The sequence below is a fragment of the Apteryx mantelli genome, chromosome 14 (genome assembly GCF_036417845.1).
Source record: "Apteryx mantelli isolate bAptMan1 chromosome 14, bAptMan1.hap1, whole genome shotgun sequence".
Classification (NCBI taxonomy): domain Eukaryota; kingdom Metazoa; phylum Chordata; class Aves; order Apterygiformes; family Apterygidae; genus Apteryx; species Apteryx mantelli.
Window position 1 is genome coordinate 3,950,135 of NC_089991.1, and position 27,732 is coordinate 3,977,866.

The 27,732-nt window shown below is 37.3% G+C and overlaps 1 protein-coding gene across 2 annotated transcripts; it reads left to right on the forward strand.

Annotated features, from left to right (window-relative positions):
* SEC24A (SEC24 homolog A, COPII coat complex component) lies at positions 1-27,683 on the forward strand. Of its 2 annotated transcripts, none has more exons than XM_067305163.1 (23): positions 1-107; positions 5,576-6,094; positions 8,576-8,752; positions 10,228-10,305; positions 10,611-10,777; positions 11,416-11,588; positions 13,335-13,437; positions 14,270-14,396; positions 14,739-14,848; positions 15,255-15,367; positions 16,424-16,542; positions 17,229-17,284; positions 17,599-17,805; positions 18,107-18,227; positions 18,843-19,001; positions 19,478-19,651; positions 20,110-20,220; positions 20,621-20,796; positions 22,305-22,442; positions 23,165-23,269; positions 23,401-23,493; positions 24,051-24,154; positions 24,571-27,683. In XM_067305163.1, the coding sequence occupies exons 1-23, from the start codon at positions 32-34 to the stop codon at positions 24,683-24,685; spliced, it is 3,321 nt and encodes a 1,106-aa protein (XP_067161264.1). In that variant the 5' UTR covers positions 1-31; the 3' UTR covers positions 24,686-27,683. The 2 variants fall into 2 exon arrangements, with proteins under 2 accessions (XP_067161264.1, XP_067161265.1); XM_067305164.1 differs by lacking the exon at positions 1-107 and adding an exon at positions 812-883.
* The last annotated feature ends 49 nt before the right edge of the window (positions 27,684-27,732 follow it).

Here is a 27,732-nt window from a genome sequence, read left to right on the forward strand (position 1 = left end):
GAGCCCGGCGGACGGCGCCGAGCCCGCCGCCATGGCCCAGCCCGCCAGGCCCGCCGCCGCCGGCTACCGCAGCCAGAACGGCGCTGGCCAGCAGCCCTACAGCAACGGTGAGGCGGCGGCGGGCGGCGCTGAGGGGAGGCCGCGGCCGGAGGGGGCGGCTCTGAGGGGGCCCGGGGGGGGGAGGGGCGGCGCTGAGGTGGCTCCGCGGCGCTGAGGGCACCCGGGGGGGGAGGGGCGGTGCTGAGGAGACCCCTCGGCGCTGAGGGGACTCGGGGGGGGGAGAGGCGGCGCTGAGGGGGCCCCGGGGGGGCTCCCCGGGCCCGGGGGGGGGTCCTTCCTTCTTCCCCCCCCCCCCCAGGCTGCCCGCGGGGAGGCCTCCGCCTCGGCCCCGGGCGGCGGGAGGTCGGTGCGGACCCCGCACCGCGCCAGGGAGGCTTTTTTTTTTTCATCTGCGTGCGGTGGGTAGGTCGATGGGTGTTTCAGCCCTCTCGTGTTCCAGTTGCTTGGCAGTTTGGCTAGTTTAATTAAAAATATGGGGGAGCGAGCGGGGTCGAGGAGCTTCGTTTCAGTCTCGAGGTTTCGCTGCCTCAATAACAACACTCCGTGTAGCTTCACACACATTCATCTCGTCGTAGTTACCTGCGTCTTAGAGGAAAACGTGGTTAAATTAAAAAAAAAAGGGGGGGGGATGCGATTGCTGATTTCTTATGCCCCCCGTACTGGAGCATAAAGCGATCTGAAAGAGGACGCGGGCTCCACGTCTTGGTGATGCCTACGTGCTGCTGTTTACGTGCACTACTAGCGGGTAGTAAGCTTAATGTTTCGAAAACGCAAGCTATCAGGAGTTGCCACAAGTAGGAAACTTGACGACCTGTTATTTTAGGTATGTCCTGTTAAGTGTTGCTATGGAAAAAAAACATACAGTTATTCATCAGGTAAAATAATAATTATTCAGATTTTTTGCTGTTGACCTCTTAATGACAAAAGTATCCCGAAATCCTTTTTTTTTTCTTTTTTTCCCCCCCCATGTCTCTCAGCTTATAAACTGGCAAAAATGGCTTTCAGAACAATCCATACTTGTGCTAATTAGGTAAAATGTGTTAAATGAATTGCCTCAGCCTTACTATTTTAGAACGTATCCCTGACCATGTTAAAATTGAGACAGTCGCTGGAGTTTCTGACCCTTTGGAACCTGGCTGTACATGTGGCACTGTGGTTATCATTCGCAGTGGGAGGACCTTGTTAGTTCAGACTGAAGCTCATTGTGATTTTTTTTTTTTATCTTGTCGTTCACGTAAAACTAACTTGCTCTTGTTAGATATGCTGTAATCTGGAAAAGCCTTGACTCTTTCTTCCCCTCAAAATATATCTTGCACTAAAAAAAGGTAGTGAAACTGAATGACTTGCTAACTAACCTTTTGAGCTGGGAAGAAAGCAATACAAGGAGAGCCTTGCCTCCTCTGCATCTTAGTTTTCTCTCCTTGTGTGAAAATCTGTGCTGTTGGGAGTATTTCCTAATTTCACATATACATAGAGTATCCTCTGTACTTCATTCCTTAATGACATACTTTTCTGTGTTTCTGTGGTTATTCTGCATCATAAACAATTCAGTTATAATGAGATCTTTTGAATTTTCTGCTTTAGACATGAGTAATTAGATCATTTGACTTGTCTTCCCCCTCCCCCTTCGCAGGCAGCTTATTACTATTCCTCAAAGTCATCTACAAAATGACATTTTACAAACAACTGTACAGTTGCTTATAGAGTCAGCAATGTGGGAAGCATATAAAATACAGTCTGAAAAGAGAGCCTCTATTCTGATGAGTTTATGATCTAAGTAGAGAATGCACAAAATAAAGAACATTAGCTAATGAAGTAACAAAGTGGGCTGGTTTGCATACTGGCATCATTTTATATTTGCTGATTTTGCTACAGCTTGGTTAAGGACATACTAGAAGTTTTGGGAAGACAGCTGGAGAAGGAGAAGAAATTTCAGACTGTCAGGCAGTCAGGTGTATAAAAAATAAAGAACTGAAATTTAGAGTTATGCGAACACAAGGTAATAAAATTAAAGCAGTTGTTATGGTATGTTAGAGATCTGGTTTGGGTTACTGGCCTTTGAATAAATTAGATTATTCAAGCATGAACTGTTCTTAGTATTGTTTGAAACGTATGTTGAGAAGGTGCTGTGACCCTTGACTTATACAGTAAAAATAATATCTTTTAAAAACAGTCTGGAGCACATTTTAGGAATACTATTATAATACTTACAATGGTGCATGTGGTAAGAAAGCTGTCCACAGAATATAAATTGTTATATAAATGTCAGCTCTTTCTCTCAACTTTTTGTTCACCTTACTTTTTGCAGGTAACTCCCTGAGCTCATGTGTCCAGTAAAGGCAGTAAATCATTATAGCAGCACTGTATGTTGACCTGTAAATTTTTTAGTATTGAGCATTGGGTTGCTTGGTAACAACTCTCCTCTACTTCATTTTGTTTTTCCTTTTAATAGTAATCTACAGTTAAGTGAATATAGAATACGGATGCTAATTTGCTTTCCAATTAATAGATTTTAAGTGTAAACGTGAAGAAGAAACAATAAGATAGCGAGCATTCTTTAAATGTAAATGGATCTCTTAGAATTGTTTTGGTGTGATCATGTGGTATCTTCGAATTGCACTCTGAGGTCATGAGATGCTTTAGAAGCGTTTGGCTTCAGTCAGGTCTCCATGTGCTTGCAAAACAGGAGGCCAAACTTGGCTGAACTGGGCAGTGGTGGTGATCATTTCCATGGTAGTTCGATTAGAATTCAGCTTTTTAATGTATTTGTGTTGTACCTCCCTAAAGGTTGAGGAGGTTGCAATTGGTGAAAGCAACACACAGAATAACTGGCTTGGAGTAAGTAATGCTGAAATTCTGTATATCAGAGAATAGAACTTGAATCCTAGCCTAGCATGCTAATATTTTGACCCTTTGTGTAAAACTAGTAAGCAACATTTATATATTCTAGTGCTATTCCTGATCTCTTAGATATATTGAATGACCTTGTGTTTTTATACAGATTTCTTTCATTGTTAAACAGGTGGCCTTTCTTGTGTTGCTAACTCATCTCTCTGGTATTCTGAGCCTTAGCTGGTTTGCTGTTGTGCAGGTGATCTTCAGCCTACACTGAATTCCTTGTTGGTTCCTGGGCTTCATAGAACAGAGCAGGAAACAAGCAGCATATGGAGAAAGCTGGAGAGCCTATATGCTTTCTGACAGGTCTCAGTAAAGAGGTCAGGTCAAGACTAGTACCCGACAGCAGCAAAATAGCAAGTTCTGAGAAGTCTTTGTGCAACTAACTGTAAAGGTCATTGAAAAGGGTTCACACCCCTCAGTGCTGTTGCTTTCGTTTTGTTGGCAGATTCATGCAGGCATGTCTTGAAAACATGAACTGAGCGTAGGCTATTGAGACTTTTTGTAGTGCTTCTGACTTTAAAAATAAAAAGGGAAGTTGAGAATATTATGCTGTGTTGAATTAGATTTTTAAAGTGCCTTAGAAAGTACTGGATCATTCATTTTCAGGTTTTACCTGACTTTCATTACCTTATCCTCAAACTTCAGGGAAAGCAGTATCTAAAAGAGCAATCAAAATACTCTGATTCCTGACCGGGCTAGAGAGTCATGCCCTAAGGTGAAAAATAAAGTTATGAAATTAATTAGTATTTGCTCTGTATCTTTTGTACAATTTATTGTAATGTTAGTGTATCGATATACATGGTGATGCAGTTGGGATGCTTGTCATCTCATAAGTCCTAGTCATTAGAGTTAGCAAGTTAAATTTAACAGTCTGTTTACAAAATCCATTGTAAAAACTTGTCTGCGTGCTGCAGGATAGCTCTCAAAGATGAGTCATAATTGTTACAATCTTCATGTTTTGCAAGCTTTTTGTTTAGACATTATCGATTTTAGGATATTATTACTAAGACTAATGACCGGCCTTGTAAGGACAAGGGGAATAACGGGATATCTTAACTGGAATGTAGATTACAAATTGTGATTAATAGGTAGAGAATAGCATGGTACTTACTTGTGCACTAATAACAGAGACAGTGAGGATGAGGTCACTAGCACTCTAGCACTACCTTGACTATGTAATTAGCATTAATATGTACAATATTCTGTGAGGTAACAGCTGGCTGTGAATGGTAACTTAAGCCTATCTAAGGAATGATGAGTTGAATGACAGCAGCACTATTTGTCTTAACTAGGTTTTTCAATGTGTTCTGTAGTTAACTTATTTTACTATCATAAATGTCTGAGTTCAGAGTTGTTCCAACCTGGAAATGTGAACTTTCTCACCTTTTGAAAATTAACTAGAATGTTTCAGCAGTTTGGAAAACCAGCCTTCTTTAATGTTAAATGAAATGTGACTTTTGTTCTGGTGGCAGCAATTTCCAGTACTGTTATATGAAATATATACACACATCTATGTGGTGTGTTTTTGAAAATTTAACATAGTGTTGAATCCTTCAGGGGTTTCTGGTATGGAAAATAAGTGTCTTGGTTTTTATAGGTTCAAAAAAACATTGTCCTAAAACTTAACCAATTCTGAAAATCTGAGTAGTACAAGGCTGCAAAGAACAGAATCTTAAGCTGAAAACCAAGAAGAGGATCTTCTTTGCTTACAGACACTTAAATCTGTATTTGAAATGTCTCCAATATTCAAACTGCCTTTAGAGGTTAAAAAAAAAAAGCCACAGTGTGACTGGCTAAAATAAATGAAAATAATACAATGTCAGAAAATATTTTAATGATCTTTAAGCAGTCATGATTGGCAGTGTCATACTTTATCTAGTATATTTGGCTCAGTCAAAAGGATTTCACTTGGAAAATTTATATTGTCTCCCTATCAAGTCAAGCTATCAAGTTTTCTCTTCCTGATTTGTGAATTATTTTATGATACTTTTATCCTTCATTCCATGTTCCTGACCACCTGGCTTTTTACATGAGTAGCATATGTATGAATAGTTCTCTTACTAAAATTAACTACAGAAACTTTCATAGGTTAACTTTGTCATTTGAGAAATAGCATGGTGACCTATGCTGATACTGGCTTTTCATGTCTTTCCTTTAAAGTTTAAGTTGTTGTCGCTCTTCAAGTGAAACTAAGTTGTTATGTAAGATATCCTTTTGCTTTCAGTCTGCTGCTTTGTCCTACTGCCAGTTGTGTGGGAGAGCACTAGTCTATGGTTGGCTTGCCTTTGGGTGTTTCTGAGGATAGAAATAGTATTGTGTGTGAATTTCAGTCTAGGATCATGGATTATGCTCAGACATTGAAATGTTTAGTGAGTTGCAACGTTATAGAAAGCAATGGTAAAAATAACTAAACAAAGATCTAAGTGTTGATAGCAAAATACTATGGAATTCATGTCTTCTGTAGCAGTACCTCTGTCACTTATACCTGGATTATTGTTTAAAAAAAATTTTATGGCTTAGAGATTAATAAAATCTTAGGGAAAGAGATTATCAGGAACATCTCTTATTTTCAGAAGTCATACACAACACTGACATTTTAAAGGTTTTTATCTTCCAGGTCCTGTTCAAAATCAGCTGATGCATTCACCAGATGGCCAGGGGTATAACCCTTCAGTTCCAGGATCATATTCCCATCAGATGCCAGCCAAGGTTCCTCCACATCAGTCTTCTGGACAGTATAACTATAGTGGCTCTCAGATTGCTTCTCAATTAAATAACTATCAAGGACCTGGACAGATTCTCAATAGACCACCAGTGGCACCTCTATCTGGGTCACCAGTGCAACAAACGGGTTCTGTTCCACAAGTGCTGCCGCCTGCGCTACAAAACTCAGCTGTTGTATCATCTGCTGGTAGCTTTCCTCCTGGAGCTAGCCCACCAGTGCTTTCAAACTGGCAGTATAGCCAGACTCCTGTGAGCCATCCAGTTGGGTCTCAAACAAGCCATTTGGCTCATGTGACAGGGACAGTATCAACTCAATCACCATCATTATCAGGAAATACAAATCCTCCAGGAAGTTATCAATATGCTGCTTCTCCAGGAGGTCCTCCGCTTCAGAACAGCTATATGAAGCCAGGTAACCATAACTCTTCAACTCTTCTGTTTTGTTTTTGTTTGTTTTTTTAAAATGACTGCTAATGTCCCTTTTTCTGTTTCCATTTTAAAAAGAGAATATAGAATTTATTCTGCAGCAGCTATTTGTTTGTAGAACTGGATTGTCAAAACAGATACTATGAGAAAATGCACATCACAAATACTGGGGATGACTTCTTTGGGTTTGAAATGAAAGTTTTGTGTGCAGTTCAGGCATTTAGGTTTGGCTTGCGTGACTCAAGCAGGTAATTCCTGAATGGTGTCTTGTTTGGGAAGCTATGTGTGGGTAATGCTGTTTCTGTTGCCTTCACCATTCTTTGGGGTGGCTGTTGGAGCATTTGCATGCTTCTGTCAGTTGGGGACTTCTGGACTTCACAACTGAAAACTGTAGTCCTGTTTAGTGAGTGTGTGTGGGGGGGTTGTTTTGGGGGTTTTTTTGCAGCTTAAAACCTTGTTGGCCTTTCTATTAATCACTTAATTTTGGGCGTTTTCAGAACAGCCTCAGTCAGGATAGTACAAACGACTTGAGTACAGCCTGGAAACAAAACCGGAAAGTATTCCATGCCATTGAAATAGAGGCCTGTTGAATGGAAAGCTTTCTTTAGATAAACTTGCAGTTTTCACTATCCAATATTAATTGTTAGTCTTTAGAAAGTATTCTGAAAGTGTGAGATGCAAAGAATTATCACCTCTGTAGTCTGTGTTCTGTTTTGGTCTCTTGTGTGCTGGTGTAGGCAACGGCTAAAAGCTTTGATAACACTAACAGCTTTCTTATGTAACCTGTGAATATTGTGGTAACAAACTCGTACTCCAGTTTCTCTTTACCAAACGGTTGTTTGCTATTACAGAGTTTTTTCTAACTATCTTTCCCTCTGAGCATGCTAACAGGAGCTGCACACAGAAATATTTTAAATGTTAAAACAAATATTTTTTTCTTGTAAAATGCTTCTGACCTCATATTAAATATCTCTCTTGATGTTAATTTCTTGTTATATGCCCAGCTAATAGTGTTACGATTTTCAAACTATCTTAAACTCATAAAATTCATGAAACTTTTTCAGACAGCTTATTGGAGTAAACAATTAGTACCTCAGAGTGGGGGAAGAAAATGATGTGAAATTTCATTAAGTGGTATAGGGAATAAGAATGAATGACTGAGACAGGAGAATTCTTATATCCACGCGACGGTGAATCCTCCTGAGCAATTTCCTTGCTAATTTTTTGTAGAACAATGATCACTGTTAAAATTAATATAGCTTATTTTGCTGATCATGCTTCTTCTGTAGTTGGAACAAAGGTCTGCTAGCTTTCTGCCTGCATGGCTAACTTTGAACATCTTCTCAGAGGAACAAAATCTCTTCCAAGTTCTGTAATAGTATTACTTGCATATAACAATTGCTAATTTGCTTTGCAGTATCCAACATTAAGTCATCAATCAGATAATTTCACTAGATTTTTTTTTCTTCCTCTTCTTTTCTTCTTCCTTTTCACTTAAATCTGACCATACCATGCAGATTCATCTCATGAAGTTGAATGTTCTGTGTGGTGTGGAATTCTTCAATATACTTTCATGTATGGTTTGTGAGCTTCTGTGCCATGTTAAGACCTGATGATGCTGGACAATTTGGTCTTACCTTTTGAAGGCTAACTTTTGTATTTATCTAAAGCACACTGGTGTATTCCTAGAGTTAACTAAGGGCAGACATACTGTCCCCAGGAATAATGGGGAACAAAGGGGCAAAGGTACACCTAGGATTTGGCATTTCTCTAAGGGGAGAAAAGCAGTAGGGTTTCTGAATGTCTCAGCTTGAGAAAGTCCTAGAGGAAAGAAGGTAATGATTTTTTTCCCCATTCAGAGCTTTCTGCAAAAAGTTACAAATTGTTTTTAGAACTTCAAAATACAGCGATAAACTTTCCTTTTTTTTAATTTGGAGAGTTAAATATTTTAAAGCAAAGCACCTCACACTGGCATAATAGGTTTATACAAACTACTTGTTGCTGATGGTTTTCCCGTGTGAAATCTTCTTTCCTATGTACTTTAAGTAGCTACAGAATCTGTATGTTGTTGTTTTGCATAAACTTACTAAAGATGAGCATTCTGTCAGAAGGACTCTGTTTCAACTCTTACTAGTTCACTATACTCTGTCTAGTGTGGGACTATATTATAATTTTATGAAGTCCAAACTGAGTAATTGAAATCAGGTTGTTTTCTGTGCCCCTTGAAATTCTTACCAACAATCAGCACATATAACTGAAAGAGATCGTGGATAACAGCTACAGGACCTAGTGTTTTGGGAATACGTCAGAAACAACCTGAAGTTGTAAAACCTTTTACACTGTATCTGATGCTGCTTATTATTTGAATAAGAGGAATATTTACAGTTCAGTCTGTGTGTCTTATTAAAAAAAGTTTTATGACTTTTCAGTTTGGTTAAACTCATTCTAAAAATGATTCTCTTCACAGGATCTGCACCCCCACCAGTGACTCAGCCTTTACCTCCACTCCACCCTCCTTCAAGGCCACCTTTGGGACCCCCTCCAGTTGGTGGTCCACCTTTAATTAGGCCATCAACACTGACAGCAGGACCACCTAATAGCTCTGTATCGCAGTCTCTGCTAAATTCATCTGCAAATCGAGAAGGTAAGAAACAGATTTGCTCTTTCTGCTGAACTTGAACATTACAACTTGCTCTAATATACAGCCTACAAAGTCAAGTGTCCTGTTTTTATTAGGGACTCGTATAGTAAAATTGATACTAATGCAGCATAACTTTATCTGAAAGGAACAGGTAAGGGCTTGGAAGGAAGCAAAGTATTTCCTGTTGGCAGTTGTTTAGAAAAAAAAAAAAGTTGACTGTTCCAAATCTATTCATAAGTGGTGTTTGACACATCCATGTCTCCTGTGGTCGCCATCTCTTCTTTCTCGGTGTTCTAAAATAGTATTGAGAAAGTCTGTTTTCTCTGCATCCCTGACTGCTACGAAGGATGCAATCTGTATACTACTTCTTGTATCATTTTATTCTGTAGAGAAAACTAAAATGCAGACTCTGCTATTCCTTGCCCATTTATGTAGCCATACCTTTCCCTTCTGTTTAAAGCATTGAAATGTACGTCTTGGACTTGTTCGTTTTCTGAAGGTAGTCAGTAAGGTTCCTTGCATGTTCAGAGTGACAGTTTCTTGTGTGTAGTAATGGTGTGAATGCAAGAACAGTATGTTCAGATTTAGCTTACTTTTGAACATATGAAAGGCAATAGAAACTGCTTTTGCCTAGAAAATGTTTTCTTCACGATAGAAAAAACGCAACACTTCCAGGCCCCTGGAGAGCGAGAAATGTATAGCCTGTGAAGTGGGTTGACTGCTTCTTACCAGCAGCATTCAGTGTATAATGTAGCAGTAAGTTCATTTAATTGGGTCATGTTTGGAGGTTTTAATGACAAGATATAATAGGGTGCATATTTTTCCTTAGTGATAGGTATTTGTTTCTGTCTATTAAGACATAGTAAACTTAGCATAAGCTGTACTTTGGGAATGCCTTCTCAGTTTCAAGGTTTTTATCTCGACTGGAACTTGCATCTTGATTGGTTTGTGACCATATCGGAACTTCTGCTTTTCAGTAAAGAGCACCGGACTGAGTGTATAAGTGAAAGAAGTTTGATGTTTCCATGTGCTGTTAGTGAAAAATTTCTTCTGGGAACTCTGTACCTAAATTTGAAAATGCTTTGAAAACTGCAGCGAACCTACACACACTTCGCCTGAGCAGGAATAGTATCTGACACCTTACTGCATGTTAACTTGGAATCTATGGAGAATCCTTAATTTTAAAGTAACTTAACAGTTTAGTCAAGCAGAAGTATAGGAGTTTTTTATTATTTTTCCTTCAGAAAGGCTTGTGGGGTCTTTATGAATGTCTTTTGAGGTCACATTAATACGGAGACCACATGTGAGACTTATACTAAGATGTATATTTAATTCAACTTTGTCCTGAGACAGAAACAAAGTAAATCCAAACTGTGATAACCTCATATTCATCCAGAAAGTAGAATTGCTTCTCATTTGCCTTATTACGACTTCTTATTAACTTGGGAAAAGTTTTACTGGGACTGTCTTCTTTATAGGTGATGCTACATCTACTGCCAATGATGGATCTGTGGTCCAAAACAGCTACGATGCAATAGAAGGAGGTGGCCTCATGGGTAAGGCTTTGGAACTAAATAAGTTTACCATTACACAGCTTCTTTCTTTTTAAGAGTTTTGGGAAAGATAGAGGTTTAATTATTTATGTACGAATGTATGTAGTCTGTTCAGTTTCTGTCTTGAAAGAAAACAATGTGGAATTTGAAATATTATCAAGATTCTGCAAAATTGACACCACTTGTCAATTGTCTACACTTTAATTAAAAAAAAAATCAAAACAAAATCTCTCCCACTGTATTAACGCATTGATCAAGCTGCAGCTCTTCAGGAATTTATTTGAAGTATTTGTCTTCTCTGCTTCTAGCAACCACACATCCATCTCCTGCCCCCCCGAATCTTAAGATGGGTAGAAGTGTTGGATATTCGTATCCTAACTTGCCACCAGGCTACCAAAATACTTCTCCACCTGGAGCACCAGGAATGCAAGCACCTGCTCTGCAATACCCAGATGGATCAAAACCTTTCCACCAGGTAAAAATTTTCTGGTTTTGTCTCCTTACTACCCCAATACCCTAAGCCAGCCTCCTAGGGAAGCTGCTGCCCTTGGCTAAAGAAAACTGTGGTAATCTGTGTATCAGGCATCTGTGGAAATCTACTTCTATGGTTCACTGTTTAGTGCCTCGTTTGCTTAGGATCTGTAGATGTGGCCAGAAGTTAATGCTTTCATTGTTACCTCAATTACAGTTTGGAAAATCTGTGCACAAGCTCCTTCTGAAATGTTCTCTCCTCCAAGCTCTGCAGAATATTTCTGTTCTAAAAACTTCCAGCTGCTTTGAGCATATTTTTCTTTCCTCAGGTTACTGTTGTTGTTAGCTGAAACATTTGTGTTTTTTTTTTCCTGAACTTTCAAGGCAAACTGAGAAGCATTTTTGCCAGTTGAGCCTCTGTATTTGGAGAGCGTTAGAGCAAATGTATGCTAATATTTACCTCCATTACATTGCAAACCTAAGTCCAAGTTTATGTAACAAGTACTATTTATAAATATACTATTATAATACAATGACAGTTAATACACAAAATGAAAGAAATGGAAATATCTGCCTGCTTTTTAAATGAATTGTGGATTTCATCCAAATCTGTATTAACTTCTGAAAATTTATTTGACTTAGCCTCCTTTAGGCCCTAATCACTTAACTGCATCTATGGGTGGCCTGAGTCTGCAGCAAGAAGGATTAAGACCTGTGAATCTTCTTCAAGAAAGAAATATTCTTCCTACGACCCTCTTGCAGGCTCCTGTCCCAAACTTGCATGAAGACATCCAGAAGCTGAATTGTAATCCTGAGTAAGACCATTCATTTGCTATAATTCATCAAAAATAAAGTATAAATTCCTAACTGTAAACATAACTCTTCATAAAACACTTCCTTAATTTTGTGGGAGTAGAAAACTTTGAAAACTGGCTTCACTCTGTTAAAATAAAGATGGTAAGTATTGTAAGTATTTTAAACTTTGAAATGAGGAAGACACAGCAGAAAGTATACATTACACTCTCCAGATCACTGAATATCTCCCAGTTATTAGCAGATGACTTCCTAGTCTTGAAACAATCCCTTAATTTCCTGTCATGGTATAACTCATGTCATTGATTCAATTGAATGTGATATTAAATAGCCATAGCTCTTTTTTTGTGAACAGCTTCCTTCTTCCTTAAGAAGGAAGACAGCAAGCTTCACACGTACTCTTTAGAAAAATCCTCCAGGAAATATTTTTAAGGCCTTAAGAGATTGTCAAAATGTGACAGTTGCATGTGTACCATAACATTAATTAACCAGCCATGTTCTACTGTAAATGTTTTGAAAGCATTTGTCTCCACTTGCTGCTGCTTTTTGTCAAAAAAATTAAAAATAGTTTTTAAGGGGTTAATTAGATAATCCCATCAGTTAAGCACCTCATTGCTATTTACAAAACTGTTAGAAGTTCCCTTGATAATGATCCTTTCTCTGTAGCCAAGATTAAGGGAGTTAGCTGAGCTGCTGCTATTATTCCTTTCTTTATGTGGTGCCTACACCAGAATTTGAATGACCTGCTAATTTCATTTTAGACTAAGACCAGTGGATTCAAGTAACTTTCTCCTCAGTTCTGAAAGGATCTCATAATCTTCCTGTTAGGGTTCTCAGCTGCTAAGTGCTTTTTCTAAACCTGTCTCACAGCATACAAGAAAACTGTGTCTGTGTAGAACACCTGGAAATACAAGGAAAATATTGTTTGCAAGGCAGTTATAAATAGGTACAATACAAGAACTTTACAATATAGCTGGCAATAAGTAAGATTCAGAAAAGATATAAACTAGAAATTAAATCACGTGAGTGAGGTATACCAAACACACTGTGAATGCAGAAACATGAGTGAGCTCTGTATTGAAGATAACCATTTAAAACAGTAGAGTAAATGGACAGTTAAACAAGAGGCCGGTAGACAGCTGTTAAAATAATCTCATTGGACAAATCAATCAAATTTATATATAACCAGGTACTCCTGCTTTACAGATTAAGGAAATAACATCTTTGTAAGACTGATTATACAAACAAGCTGAGTTGGAATTTCAAAAATGTACTGTGCACATCTGCACTTTTTGGAAACTGTTGAGTTCTTAAGTCTCTGAAGATATGGCTGCAGGACTGTTTATAGTTTTAATTTTCTGGTAGTTTTAAGACAACTTTCTAAACTTCACAAGTTCAAATTGATATATAGGGCCATCTCGAAATGGTTTTCCAAAACAACACTTAGCATATAAAGATTTGATGCAACTTTGAACATTGTTAGGCTTAACTTTGACTTGACTGACTAAAGTGATGCTCAGTTTTGCCTAAACAGCATGGGTATAAAGTAACATAAGAACTCCAAGTACGTACTGTGGGTCATGTTCAGGCTGAATCAGAGTGATTTGACAGAATTGGAAAAGATACTTTATCTGGAAATGGAAATTTGCTATCACCAGCCATGAAAGTAAAAAGGATGCTATGTACTACTGAAATCACCATTTTATTACCTGAAAGCCTCTGAAAATAACCCTTTGTCCTCCATGTAGGTTGTTCCGCTGTACCCTGACTAACATTCCTCAAACTCAAGCCTTATTGAATAAAGCCAAACTTCCTTTGGGGCTCCTGCTTCATCCTTTCAAAGACTTATCGGTATGACAAACTATTGAAAATTTTAAATGCTGAAGTATGCTGAAGCTATGCCTTTACTAGAGTTCAGAATTAGGCAATGAATTATAAAAGAAGGGCAAGTATGTTATCTAATCTTGGCCCAGAAAAATACACCTTGGTAATTGACACTTCCCTGTTCTGTACAAATCACAGTATTTTTTTCTGAGATTTTTCTCCTTGCCATTTTTAAACTTGCAAGCCTCACTTAACAACAACAACAACAACAAAGTTCAGAGGCAGCACAAATCTCAGACTGTGACATAAGGCAACACGTTTAAATAATGATAATGCTTGGGAAACTTTATTTTGTCACATAATTATTAGTTGTAGCTATTGATTTCCTGTATACCAAACTGAGTACTAATTTTTAACTTATTTAAGAATTAATAAAGTTAAATGGGTTTGGATGTTCTCAGATACTCAGGAGACATTGTGAACTTAGGAATGCATCTTTTAAACATTGCTATTTTTCCATGATTTAAGTTTTTTCCAAATATGTGGGGGTGTTTTAGTCTTTGTTGTTGTTGTTTTGAATTGGAAGTAGTCTTAAACCATAAATACAAAATTTAAGACTTAAAGTGACTTGAAAAAGAAACATATGCAGCTAAATAGGTTAGAGCTCAGCTCTGACCAGTGGTCTTATTGAGTTGTAAAGATGCTGTGTGGATGCAGAAATAAATCTTCATTAATGCTTCTTTCTAAACAAGTATGCTTTGACTAGATGACCGGGAAGCATAGCGTAAATAGTGTTGTTATCATAGATAAATAACTGTCCTGCACTGATGTTTTTAAATGGGAAACTTTTCTTTTCCAGCAACTGCCAGTGGTCACTTCAAGTACTATTGTGAGATGCCGTTCCTGCCGGACATATATTAACCCTTTTGTCAGCTTTCTAGACCAAAGGAGATGGAAATGCAATTTGTGCTATAGAGTGAATGACGGTAAGCTTAAATGTGCTTAATGGCTTAAATTGTTATGTTAACCTTAACCTTTTTAACCCTGGCCTTTGAGACTGTAATACTGTGAGGGATCATCAGTCATGCTGGGGCTGTGTTTTATGGGAAATGTTTCTCATAGACAGAGACAGTGGTCACTAATGACCCATAGTGAGTCTGAAGTGGTCTCCCAATGTCATCTGCTAGGGTGCGAAGCAGCTGCCCTACCCCGTATAGTTCTCTAAGAAGTATTGTCCAACAGACACAAAACAGTTGATGTAATTGTTTTAAAATGCAGCACAGTTAATACTAGTGTGAAGTAGTAATACTGTGAACTTATCTACATAGTTCCTGAAGAATTCATGTATAATCCTGTGACAAGAGCTTATGGAGAACCTCATAAAAGACCTGAAGTTCAGAATGCTACTATTGAGTTTATGGCTCCATCTGAATACATGGTAAGGCTTTATTTACTCTTTATCAATCTCTTACTTTGTTTTATTTCCGGAGGCAAGTCAGGAAAGAAAACCCTTTTTATAGGGGATGCTTTCCAGTGCAGTAGAGCAGTTGCTGCCTCAAGGAGCGTACTCAAGAAGTCTTGGGAAGAATTTTAGATGGGAATTTTTCATTTCTAAACAGATATGATGGCAAAATCTTTCTATATTTAGAATATGTAGATATTTGTAGGTCTTTGGGAAGCAAGCCACAATTCTAGAATTACCTGATAAGAGACAGATCCATTAAGAAGTTTTAGCAGTCATCGGTATGCTGTTCTAACTAACACAATTTAAACTTGCAGTGGAATGAAAAAACAAATCTAATAAATGTCACTTTGAAAATAATGGAAATCTTTTCTTTCCTCAGCTACGTCCACCTCAGCCACCTGTGTACCTCTTTGTGTTTGATGTCTCTCATAATGCAGTAGAGACAGGATACTTGAATACAGTCTGCAAGACCTTGTTAGACAATCTTGACTTGTAAGTATTTTTTCTTAGAATCTCTTCTATTTTCCTTATTCTTCGGGACTTAGGAAACTCATGTTAGACAATAACATGCCACAACTTCCTGTCTAGAAGAGAAACTTCCTAGTGGTAGCTGGCAATGACCAATATTGCATAGAAATATAGCTTTGAGCTGTAGTCTTTTCCCATCGCAGCTGCACCAATAAAAATGTTAATTTTAGGGCAAGTTTCTCAGTATAGCTCTTTTCTGCCTGCTTTCCAAGTCCCCAAAAGGAATAAATATCATATTTATGAAGTCTTTTGAACCGTATTTTTTAAAAGATGGAATTTAGATAAGTGTTTACTGAAAGGAACATGTCCATCTAACTTATTTTTCATAAAATAAGTGTTAGTTGAACTTGCATAAATGCTGCTTGGTGTTTTGCAGATTATTTCTTCTTTGGGCTTGTGTTATTTTTGACAGGTCTGTATCCAGTAGAGCTGATGTTCAACTTTCTACTTGACTTGCTTTGAAAAAATAAATGCTAAGAGTTAATTCAAATTCTCACTGTGGGATTCTTGCATTTGTCAACCCTTTCGGAAGGGGTTGTTACACTGGACTTCCAAATGGGTCTACTAGTTAAGTCTTTGCAGTCCAGTACTTAGTAGTACAAAGCATTTTTTGCTGGAGCATCTATTTTCTTCAGAACTTTACATAGCTGTCTTGGAATATTGTGCTTCTGCTAATTCTCCCCTACAGAGTCATGTTGTAGGATAAGGTTTCCATTAAAAGAATTTACAAACACCTGTTGCTGGTCTGGAGACACTTTATTCTTTCTAAATATTATTCATCCATTTCTTCTTATCTCTTTTTTGGAAAAGATTTTTGAACTTCTGCTAGGTAATTCTAATGAGAGCTCCATTTTTTTTTTCTCTCTGTCTAAAACGGCTTAGTCAAGCTGTTGCAAAAAAATATAGCTGTTAAGCTAGCTACATGCTAGCAACCTTGGACAGGTGCAGTGGATTAAAAAAAAAAAAAAGACTGCTGAAATAAAATTTCATCTTGCTGAACACCATATGTCTGATTTTTAGGCTTCCTGGGAACACTAGAACAAAAATAGGCTTCATAACATTTGACAGCACAATCCATTTCTACAGTCTTCAGGAAGGTCTCTCGCAGCCTCAGATGCTTATAGTTTCAGATATTGAAGGTATGCAGAATAACTTCTGTGATTAGTATCTATTAACAGCTACTGATTTTGACAGCATGTAAAAAATATATGTGCTGGGAGTTTGTAGATCACATCACTAGTAATGGCTTTAGAAGTAGCATACGTCTGGGATCTTTTATGAAACCCCTGATATCTGAGCAATGCTGTGGAAACTTTTTTTTAGCTTTCATAGATGTAACGTTCAGGACTTGAAACGTGAAGTCAGCCTTTTTGACTTTTAGTTTAATTTGTACAATTATCTAGACTTTTCTTATAATATCGATTGAAATACTGATGCTCAGTAAATATCTGTAGTTTCTGTAGTGACTGATGCTTAGTGCTTGTTCTTCTGTCTTTAGTTTCAAGTCACCTTTCACTATATATTATTGGGCCAGTGTAGAATGAATTTGGGAAGATCTTCCCTATGTCTTTTTTATATACTTTATTATCCTCTTGATTTTTATTCTAAAATGGTATTCTAGCCACAGCTATGTTTAGGGGTGGGAGGGGGAAGAAACAAACCAACCAATCCACATAATCTGTGTTTGAATGGATTTACACATTGCTAGTATACCTTTTCAACGGGGAGGGCATTCAGCAAATACAATTGGGGAAAGCTTGTTGTGATTTTTTTCTTTTTTTTTTTTTTCTTTTAAGATAACTTAAACATGTTTTTGTTCTTCCAGATGTATTTATACCAATGCCAGAAAACTTATTAGTAAATTTAAATGAAAACAGAGAGGTAAGAAGTCTTCAATAATATGTGACATTCATGTAATATGAGATGTTTGATAATTTGTGGATTACTTAATGGTCTTTAATACCTGTGGTTTAGATGCCAGGTTTGCAGTGGAAAAAAGAGATGTCTTAGTTTATCTGTGTGACTGTAAAATGCTGTCTTGTTTCAGGTTGGTAAATGTTGACTTTAGCGAGGGCTTCTTATTTTCTACCTTAATATTAGAGTACTAATACAAGTGTATATATATGTTCAACAATCAGCTCTATAAAGAAGAAAACTCCTGACTTGACTCAATATTTTTGTGTTCTTAACTGTAGCTAATTCAAGATCTACTGAAGACCCTGCCACAGATGTTTACCAAGTCCCTGGAAACCCAGAGTGCTCTGGGGCCTGCATTACAGGCTGCCTTTAAACTAATGTCCCCGACTGGTGGTAGGATCTCTGTCTTCCAGACACAGCTTCCATCTGTGGGAATGGGAGCACTAAAATCACGAGAAGAGCCAAACCAAAGAGCAACTGCAAAGGTTAGAAAAGAAAAAGGTTAAGAGAACTGACTACCCTGTTCTAGAAACCTATGTGGCTCTGGTATTGCCTATTTTAGGTGAATTTTGCGGTTATCTTGTTGAGCTAGCCTTCCTTTGTTATATAGTAGAAAGACTGAAAAAAACCCAAACACTATAAGCTCAGATTAATGATCTGATTTTTTTTTTTTCTTTTTAAGATGTTATCACTGAAATCAGTGAGGGAGAATCAATCATTAGTGTCCCTGAAAATGGGCTGTAAATGTGTTAATTTGTTTGAATTGCCACTCCGTTGTATTAACAGGACATACATCTGACGCCATCGACTGATTTTTACAAGAAGTTAGCCTTGGACTGCTCAGGGCAGCAGGTTGCAGTGGATTTATTTCTTCTTAGTGGGCAGTATTCTGACTTGGCTTCTTTAGGTAAGTCATATAAAGCTACTGAAGGTCATGTAACTTTTACACATTTGACAAATGCATAGAACCTATATTAACATGGGAATCTGATTTGAATAAATGTAGTGTGCCAAGATGTGAATTCATCCTTGATGAGCAGAGGCACTGTGAACAGAATGTAATCGTTCAGTATTTCCTGATTTAGCATAACTATTTTCATATTTTCCCTTATTCAGTGAGTCAGGAGATCCTTGTGATCCTGGTATAAGCTGCTGGAAATATTTTTCTTCTTTTCTGCCTTTTAATCATCAGCGTGAATATCTTTAGAGTAAGCGTCAATAGTATTTTAATTATTTTTCTCTCCATTTAAATAACCTTTTGAGTGGCATAGTAGCTATACTTTCTTCAGGTCAATGGAAAAAAACATTTCACACCTGATAAACTATAAAAATAATTGAACATACAGCTGTATTACATCTATGTTTCTGTATGCAGGCCTATAACTATGTAACAGAGGTATTTGCAGGTGTGAAGAATTTAATGTTTAAAGGGAATATGGGATTGAACTGATAAAACTGGTATATTTAAAGACCACAGCAGCAACTGTCTGCACTCTGCCAATGTACGTTGTTTCTATTTCAGGCTGTATATCAAGGTATTCTGCAGGTAGTGTCTATTACTACCAGTCATACCATCATAAACACAATCCCGTCCAGGTGGAGAAATTACAAAAGGAGCTGAAACGATATTTAACTAGAAAGATTGGTTTTGAGGCTGTCATGAGGATAAGATGCACCAAAGGTTTGAACACTACTACTTCTTGTTATTTGGAAACATTTCGTTGGTATTTTGGCTTTATATAAGCTTAAATAGTTAAAAGACAAGTATTAGAAAAGTAAAATTCAGTACGAGGAATCAAACCATTTTTAAAAACTATACTTGGCACTTTGATATCAGTAAAGGTACTGCATTTAACATGATTAAAACTGCAAATTTTGCTGGACTATTATTTCAACAGGGGACTTTCTTATAGTCTAGAGACTTACTATTACTCTGCACTGATTTGGCTTTTGAATTCCTGACTTCTTCTGGGCTTTGTGGATTCTATGGGTTAGTTGTCTATTTAGGATATTTACCTTTCCTGAAAATACTTTATTTCATTGAGAAGAATCTTAATATTCTGATGCACAGCTATATAACAGTGATTGCAGATGTGTAAATGGTGTCTGTAGTTCACATTTGACTATAAAAATAAAACAATTTTTTTTATCTTGTAGGTCTTTCCATTCATACCTTCCATGGGAACTTCTTTGTGCGATCTACAGACTTGCTGTCATTGCCTAACGTAAACCCAGATGCAGGATATGCTGTGCAAATGTCAGTAGAAGAGAGTCTTACTGACATGCAAGTTGTTTCTTTTCAGTCAGCCCTGCTGTACACATCCAGCAAAGGTAAGATGTGTAGGCAGTGTTAGCTACAATAATGATATGGTATTTAGATGAGTGTTTTGTGTATGTTTATAAGCTGCAGTTCAGTTATAACTACACTAATATTGTCTATCTAACATCAAGATCAGAGCTGTGATGTGTTACTGCTTCTTCCAAATCAAGAAGTTTCTTGGGAGCCTTACTCTGGTCTGCTAATGAATAGGCTTAATCCAGAAACTGAAAACTAAGTCATTAACAGCTGCTGTAAACAGTCTGGTTCACCACTTGTTTGATAAAACAGATTAAATCTTAATTTTTTTGCTTGTTTAGTCAAACACAGATCAACTGCTTTGTTAATGAAGAAGTTATCCAAGTAATTCCAATACTTAGGCATGGCAAAAGTTGAGTATGCAGTGGCATTCCCTGTATCACTTCATAAAAAGAAAGTAGAGTTTGGAGACTACAATTTTCTTTTCTTTTAGGCGAAAGAAGAATTCGTGTCCACACCATGTGCTTGCCTGTTGTAGCAACGCTGAGTGATGTCTACCTGGGGGCAGATGTACAAGCTATCACTGGGCTGTTGGCCAATATGGGTAAGCTTGATAAGAGCTTGTTGTTTAGCGATTTTGCACATGCGTACCCAAAGCTTTGAGCAGTAGTCCTCTGGGAAATAGTATTAGAAGAAAAAGTTCCCCTCTTCAAAGAGGGCTTCAGGGCTTTTTGATTCTTGTCTTAGGTAAGCTATCAGTATAACTGTACGTTGTCAACTTGACTTATGATCTTAGTCTGGTACATCATCATGCTTTTAGTGGCTAATGTAGCAAACTGGGCCCTTGGCTGCTTTTTTGAATCATTTATCTTGGCTTGCTCTGTAATGTAGTAGTTTATCAACGTATGCTTGCGCGCATCATAATGAGAAAAGTTAACGTACGTGACTGTATTCCCACCAAAGAAAGAAAAGCCACTTATTTAAACTTCATACTCTCCTTTTAGCTGTGGACCGGTCTGTTTCTGCTAGCTTGAGTGATGCTCGGGATGCCTTGGTCAACGCAGTGATAGACTCTCTGTCTGCTTACCGTTCTTCAGTCCTAAGCATTCAACAACCTGGTCTCATGGCCCCCCGTTCGCTACGGCTCTTCCCACTTTATGTACTGGCACTCTTAAAACAGGTGAGAATTAAAAGGAAGCCATGCAAGAGGATGATTGTGTTTGGCATGTCAGCATGAAGTAAAATGGTATTTCTTTGAGGTACAGAATAGCATCTATCATCTCAATTCTGAGTCTTATAAAAATGCTGAAAGAAAAGTTGCTTGATTTAGGTTGTTTAATAAAAAAAAAGCCAGCCTTCCTGCTGTTTGCTATTAGGATATTGAGATGTTTCACAAATTTGAGAATGGTTCTCCTTTCATAAATAGAGTTCTCAGGAGATAAGTTCCATCTCTCTGCATCCCAGAATTTGGTTACTGAAAGGTCAGTATAGAACAAAGCCTATCTAATTGTCTTAGGCCTGAGCAGATAGTATATATTTTGGTGACAGATGGTGACTGTGCATTTTTATCTGGGACCTGTCATTTGATGAAAAAGGAAGGGACTTGGAGAATTTTATGAAGCAAATGTGTCAGAGTAATAAAAAGGGCTTCTGCTCTTGCCTGCAAAGGAAAGCAGTATGGGATAGCAAGGATGTTTAAAGAATATTGCTGTGGCAAATGATCTAGTTTAGAAGTCTGTATAAGAGCAAAAGGATAAATGATGCAATCAGGGAAGGAGGAAAATATTAAAGATGCTGTGTGACTAGTTTAGAGAATGTGAAAGGGTAATGGAAGAACGTTTTTCAGGAATCCAGTTTTTGTGCGTTTCTAGCAATGTCCATCTACACAATAGTTCAACGTGGATTAAAAGATCGATCTGGCTGGCAAAGAGGTAGTGTTTGGCTGCTCTTGCAAAAGGTTTAAAGCATTTCCCAATCTTTGCAATGCTTAGAAATTTGAAGAAAGGGCTTAATGTAAATAACTTCTGACTATGGACTCTCCTCAACCGATACTACAAGTCAGCCTTCTGATTTTTTTACCTCTTGCATTACCAAGCATGCTGCTTACTAGCTTGCTCTCACTGAGGTTTGACCTTTTTCACGTAGAAGACCACGTAAGCATTTGACCTGGTCAGAGGGGGGCTCTGTTGCAGTTACAGCTCAGTTTTTAGTCCCAGCAAGCTAGGGACTTGCAATTATTGCAATTGCAGATTATTGCAAGTCCAGATCTCATAAGATTCTGCACATTGCAGCCAATGGTGAAGTGTTCCAACATTTGTTCTTTAAATTTTATCAAGTAGTGTTTTTGAGATTTATGTTAGAAAAGATTCAAGATGCTTTCATCTCAGCTGTAGTGATCACTAGAAAGGATTACTGGTGCATTAATAGTTTACCAAGGTTATGGTTGGTTGCAGAACCAGAAATGGGAATAATGAGACTTGCATGCAAATAATATGTGAAACACTCTAAGGAGAACTATGGAGAAGTAAAATAGCAGTGGTAAAGCACCGTATTTTGAGATAATATTTATGGCTGCACTCTGACTTGTAAGTAAATTGGAAATAAGCAACAGGTGGTGTGTTAAACTCTCTTGAATGCAATTCAAAACTTTCTTTTAACTGCCAAATTAAAACACTTGGTTATTTGCAGAAAGCATTCCAAACTGGGACGAATGCACGTTTAGATGAACGCATTTTTACGATGTGTCAAGTTAAGAACCAGCCCCTTGTTTACCTCATGCTTATGACTCATCCCAACCTGTACAGAGTTGATAATCTCACAGATGAGGTGAGTTTTTGCATTACTGCATGGTTTGTTTGTGTTTGGTTCCACAGATTTGTATGACGTGAAAATTTGTGTTCAAAAACCTCACGAAAGTTTTCCACATTAAAGCTATGTAGCTAAAATTTGCTGGTTTGTATCTTTCCATTTGGTACACTTCTGCATTTTGTTCTTTGGGATTGGACTGATGAATTCTGGAGAGAAGGGGTGGTCTAGCAATGGGTGGATGAGGAAGGGGTTTTTTCAGCTTATTTCACTTTTGCTCTGTCATTATCTTGCACTATAAATCACATGCACTTGAAGACAGTATTACAGTAGAGATGTTTTACCTTTTTATCCCTCTATAGTTTCCTTATTTTAAAGTGTCAAAGTAGTTTTGTGAACAGTGTGAGAATGTTTATAGAAGAGCCTGAATAATTCTGGAAATCACAACTTTTGTAGATAACAAATCTGATATTCCAGTTCTAGAACTGATTAACAAAGATAAATTTGATGCTTTTAGTACACCTCGAAATAAAAATTTCAGAGGTTTAATGGTAGGCTATGTACTTGAAGTAAAACTTGAACCTAATTGAGGAAAAGCATTCAGTTTCAGTATTCAATATACTGTAGCCTACTTTTATTTTAGCCTTCTGTTCTTACGCCTGTTTAAATGCATTAAGATGTGAACTGTGTGGGGTTTTTTTTATCTTTTATCTTTTTTTTTTTTTTTTTTTTCCTTCCTTTAGGGAGCTCTTAACATAAATGATAGAACCATACCCCAGCCACCCATTCTCCAACTGTCTGTGGAAAAGTTGAGTAGGGATGGTGCTTATCTTATGGATGCTGGCTCTGTAAGTTGTATGGTGGTGAAAAAAATTTATATTTATGTGACAGGTTCTTTCTGAGAACTCAAAATGTGTAGAAGACTGCCAAGATGTAGGTTTGCATTGGTTTAACGTGGTTATTGTTGGATATCTTCCAGGTAATGTTTCTGTGGATTGGAAAGAACTGTGGGCAGAACTTTATCAGCCAAGTCCTTGGAGTTCCAAATTATGGCTCAATACCGCAGAATATGGTACGTGCTTGCTTTGCTGTATATCAGTCACACAGTGCAGCCAGAATAGAATCTTTACTAGAAGTAAAATACCACTATTCAAATATTGGCTCTCTAGTTATGGTTCACTATAAATTCAGTTTCAGGAAAAGAAATAATTTCTGTTGCCTCTCTCCAGGCTAAAACTTTAATCTACATCTTACTACGAAAGCGCACTAAGAAGAGGCTGACAATGATTAAATTTCTCAGAGCTGTGGGAGAAGCCTGAGAATCCTTGGGGATAGGCAGCACAGTAGATTAATGGGGAAGTCCTTCTGTTTCTGCGATAAAACAGGTGTAGATCACAACTCAGTCCTCACCATTTTGATATCCAATTGCTGCTACTAGTTCAGTGCATTGGATAGTTTCAAGCCCTTCTGAAGGAAACTAGAGTGAAACTATGCTATTCATCACAGAGCTCATCTGTCTGAGGTGTCTTTATACCTGATTAGGATAGAGCTTGGCTCATCTTTAGGGTCCTATTTATTAGTCCTCTGAAAAAAATCTTGTATGTATTAATAATACCCTTTGCCTCTTAGACACATCTCCCAGAACTTGAAACTGCAGAATCCATCAGAACAATAGCTTTCATCTCTTGGCTGAGAGAACAGAGACCCTTCTTTCCTATCCTGTATATAATAAAGTAAGTGTTGTGCTTTTTCTTTTTAACAGTCTGGGCTTTTTCAGGGACCTCTTCCAATCCATATTTGGATATTATATAATATACTGCACTTTCTTTATACAAGTTTTAAGTGGTGCATGCTGTGCCTAAGAGACTTAGCAACAGATGTGACTTGTTGTCAGTATCTCCAATTAGTCTTAATCTGTGGAAATTCTAAATGTTACAGAACAATATTTAGTCAACGTCGGATAAGTGAAGGAAATACTGATAAGCGTATTGGTCGGGATTAATCACAAGGGCTCTTTGAGATCCTCTCTTCCTATGTCCTTAAGCTGCTTTTGAAGCATCTTGCAACTGTTCTGTAACTTTTTGCCTGCATTGCACTGTAGATTTTGGTGAATGTTTGTTTCATTCATACACTTATTTTCATTTTGAAGGGATGACAGTCCATTGAAATCAAGTTTCCTGCAAAATATGATTGAAGACAGAACAGAATCAGCCTTATCATACTATGAGTTCCTCCTACATATACAGCAGCAAGTGAATAAGTGAAGCGCTAGCCTTTGGCTCGCTTGCTTAAGGAAAGATTTTGCAGTAAAGAACACTTGTGCTTGTAATATCTTCATTCAGTCTGTGGCCTGAGGCAGTTGATGAGAAGTTCTCACTGTGATTTCAACGAACTAAAGCAAATAAAGGACCACATCTGAAAATCAAATGCGCAACTACATAATATTGTACCTTAAAAAAAATCAAAATATTGGAACTGGTTGAGCACCTTTAATTTGCTGCAAATTATGTTTTTACTGTAAGTAGTTGCAGCATGAAGTACATTTACAAAGGCAATATTGAAAAGGTGAAATACATTTTGTAAAATAAAGAGTTCTTTGTTGTCCAAAATGTATATTTCTGTAACTCTTTGCCTTTTTTTTTTTTTTTTTTTTTTTTGCTGCTAGATATAAAAACCTCATAATACTGATTATGATTTGCAGGGAAATTCTTTATTCAGTGCATCCAGTGATTAGAGTCAGAGCATCTTAATGTTCAACTTAGAATGCTTAAAGTAGCAATGAAACAACTATTCATTGTGAAATGAACAAATACTTCATGAAACTTAAAATCCAGGGTTTGGAATGGATTATAACTAAAAGGACTAAAGGTAAGCTTAAACCAGATAAGATGGCTGAATTTGTTAAAGTTTTTAAACACATCAGTATTGTAACTGAAAAAGGGAGTGGGGGGGAGCAGGCCCTGTATGGGGTATATTTTAAAAGTTAGTAGCTGAGTCAGCAGCAAAGGTAGATCGAGATGGATGGCAAGCTTTATTTTTCCTCAGTAAAATGAATAAGAGTTTTAATTTCAGTTTGTAAATGGTGTGGGAGGGCAAGGGCAAGGAAGGTCATCCCGGATTTTTTTTCTTTGCGTTGAGTAGACTTTTGGCTCTTGTTTATATTAACTGAATGTTAGGCCCCTAAAACTTAGTGCGTTTGTGAAATGAGTTTGTATGACAGCACTTAATGTTTTGAAACAATGTTGAATATTTGACACTAAAAATTGGAAAAGAAATTATTTTTCCAAAGACAAAAATGTTATGTTGTATTTGGAGAATTGTTTGTAGTTTGAGGCACACTAAGTTCTCCAAAATCCTTTTTTCTGCAGCTATGTAATGAGCCTAGGTCCAAAGCCAGTAAGCACCAAATAAAAGCTTTAAATGTACTCTCAGATCCCTGCCAGTGCTACGGACAGAGGTTGACATTGGACTTAAGTGAAAATTTTTGTACAAAAATATTTAGAGCATTTTATAAAAGTGTACTGATAACTGTTCTATTTTGGAGATTAAGCTATCACTGATAGCTAGCAACATAAAGAGTACTTAGTTAAGTTATTGTATCTGTATGCCCATGGAAGAGCTTCATATGGAAAAATCATGTTTTGCTTCTAGTTTAATGGTGATTAAGTTAATTATAGGTCTTGCAAAATCTACTTCCTGGGACAAGTAGCTTGAACAGGCAAAATATTTATAAAGTAGTGGACAAGTATGGAGTGCGATTAGGTTAGGTTCCTTGTGTAGGTTTTGTGATAGGAATGTCACAGCACCTGACAGCATCATCATTTGCTACCACTTTGGACTCTAGCTACACTTGATCATCAGGAGTTGCCTTATTTGAGGGGAGAAGTGTCTTTGGAGAAACAGCTCTTGCCACTTGAGCACAAGATGCTGAAGTTCAGAGCAATGTCTGAAACGGCATGAAAAGACTATTCTAGAACCAATTTAAGCTCCTCTGGCTGCTGTCCCCATAACAAATGGGGGTGTATTTACTTGGACAACTTTTCAAAGAATTGCACACTTTCTAGTTGAAGTGAAGAGATTTTAAGTTTGGGAGCCTAACCTTTTCCAGTGGGAAGGGTCTTTTCATCTAAATCATAAAGGAAAACTATGCACTTGCACAGGTTATCGCTTAAAACTTCTGTTTGGGGCATATTATCACTTAGACACTGGAAACCGTTCTTGTGTCTAACAGCCAACCCAAAGTTTGTTTCCTTCTATGACTATATTTTATCATTATATTCCTTAAAAATAATAATAAAAAAAAATGTTGGAGGTGGCTTCGTTGCTTTATGTACACCAGGCTAATGGCTATGGATGTCAGTCTGTGTGGCAGTTAACAACTTTGAATTAGGGTCACTAAGTTTTGCAGAGCGAAACATAAACAAGAATCAGAGAAACTATCTTGGAGTAGAACACTTCTCTTCACCTTGGAAGAAATTCTGTATTGAACTTTGCTAGTTTATTCACTTGCGGTGGGAAAAGCCTGCTAGTTCAACTTGTGTTACTCTAAGGGCAGTGCAAGACAGATGAACACGTAAACTATGATGTGTCCTTTTTCTTTGTTTAACCAACAACTGAAAAATGAGGATACTGAAAATGAACTGCAAAAACTGGCAAGAGTTGCCCTGATACTTAGATCTCAGTACAACAACTTTACCACTGCAAATGTACTCTATTTTTGTAGTTGAAGATTTTTTTTAACTATATCCGTATTTGACACATTAATGTTCAGCCAACATTGTTACCATCCATTTTACTTTGCTTTCATTATCTTTTTTAATTTAATATATTTGAGTCTGAGTCCATATAGACTGTTTTGCAATAACTAGAATGATTCACATTTCTTTTATTTAGAGTTAATTTCTTATCAGAATTTAATCAAAGATGCAGAATGGCTGTTATATAAGGGACCATTAAATGTGATTTTTAAGGTTCTGTTTACTATTATGGATGTAATCCTTATAGTAAATTTAATTTTGTAAAGTAGTGTATAATATTGTAATATTAAATCTTTGTTTTCTGAACTCAGACATTTGATCTTCAGTATGAAGTTATAAATTTCCCCCTTCTGAATCTGAGACAGGATTTACTTGTCCTCCTTTTTACAGTTTGTAATTTTCACTGTTTTATTCCTGTAAAAAGTCATTTGTAACACATGCAAATGCTTATTTTATCTGTGCTAATTTATCAGATTTGGCTACTCAATAAAATTAATTGAAAGAACTCATGGAAGTCCATCAGTCCTTTCTTACTAATAAAAATCGGATACCAT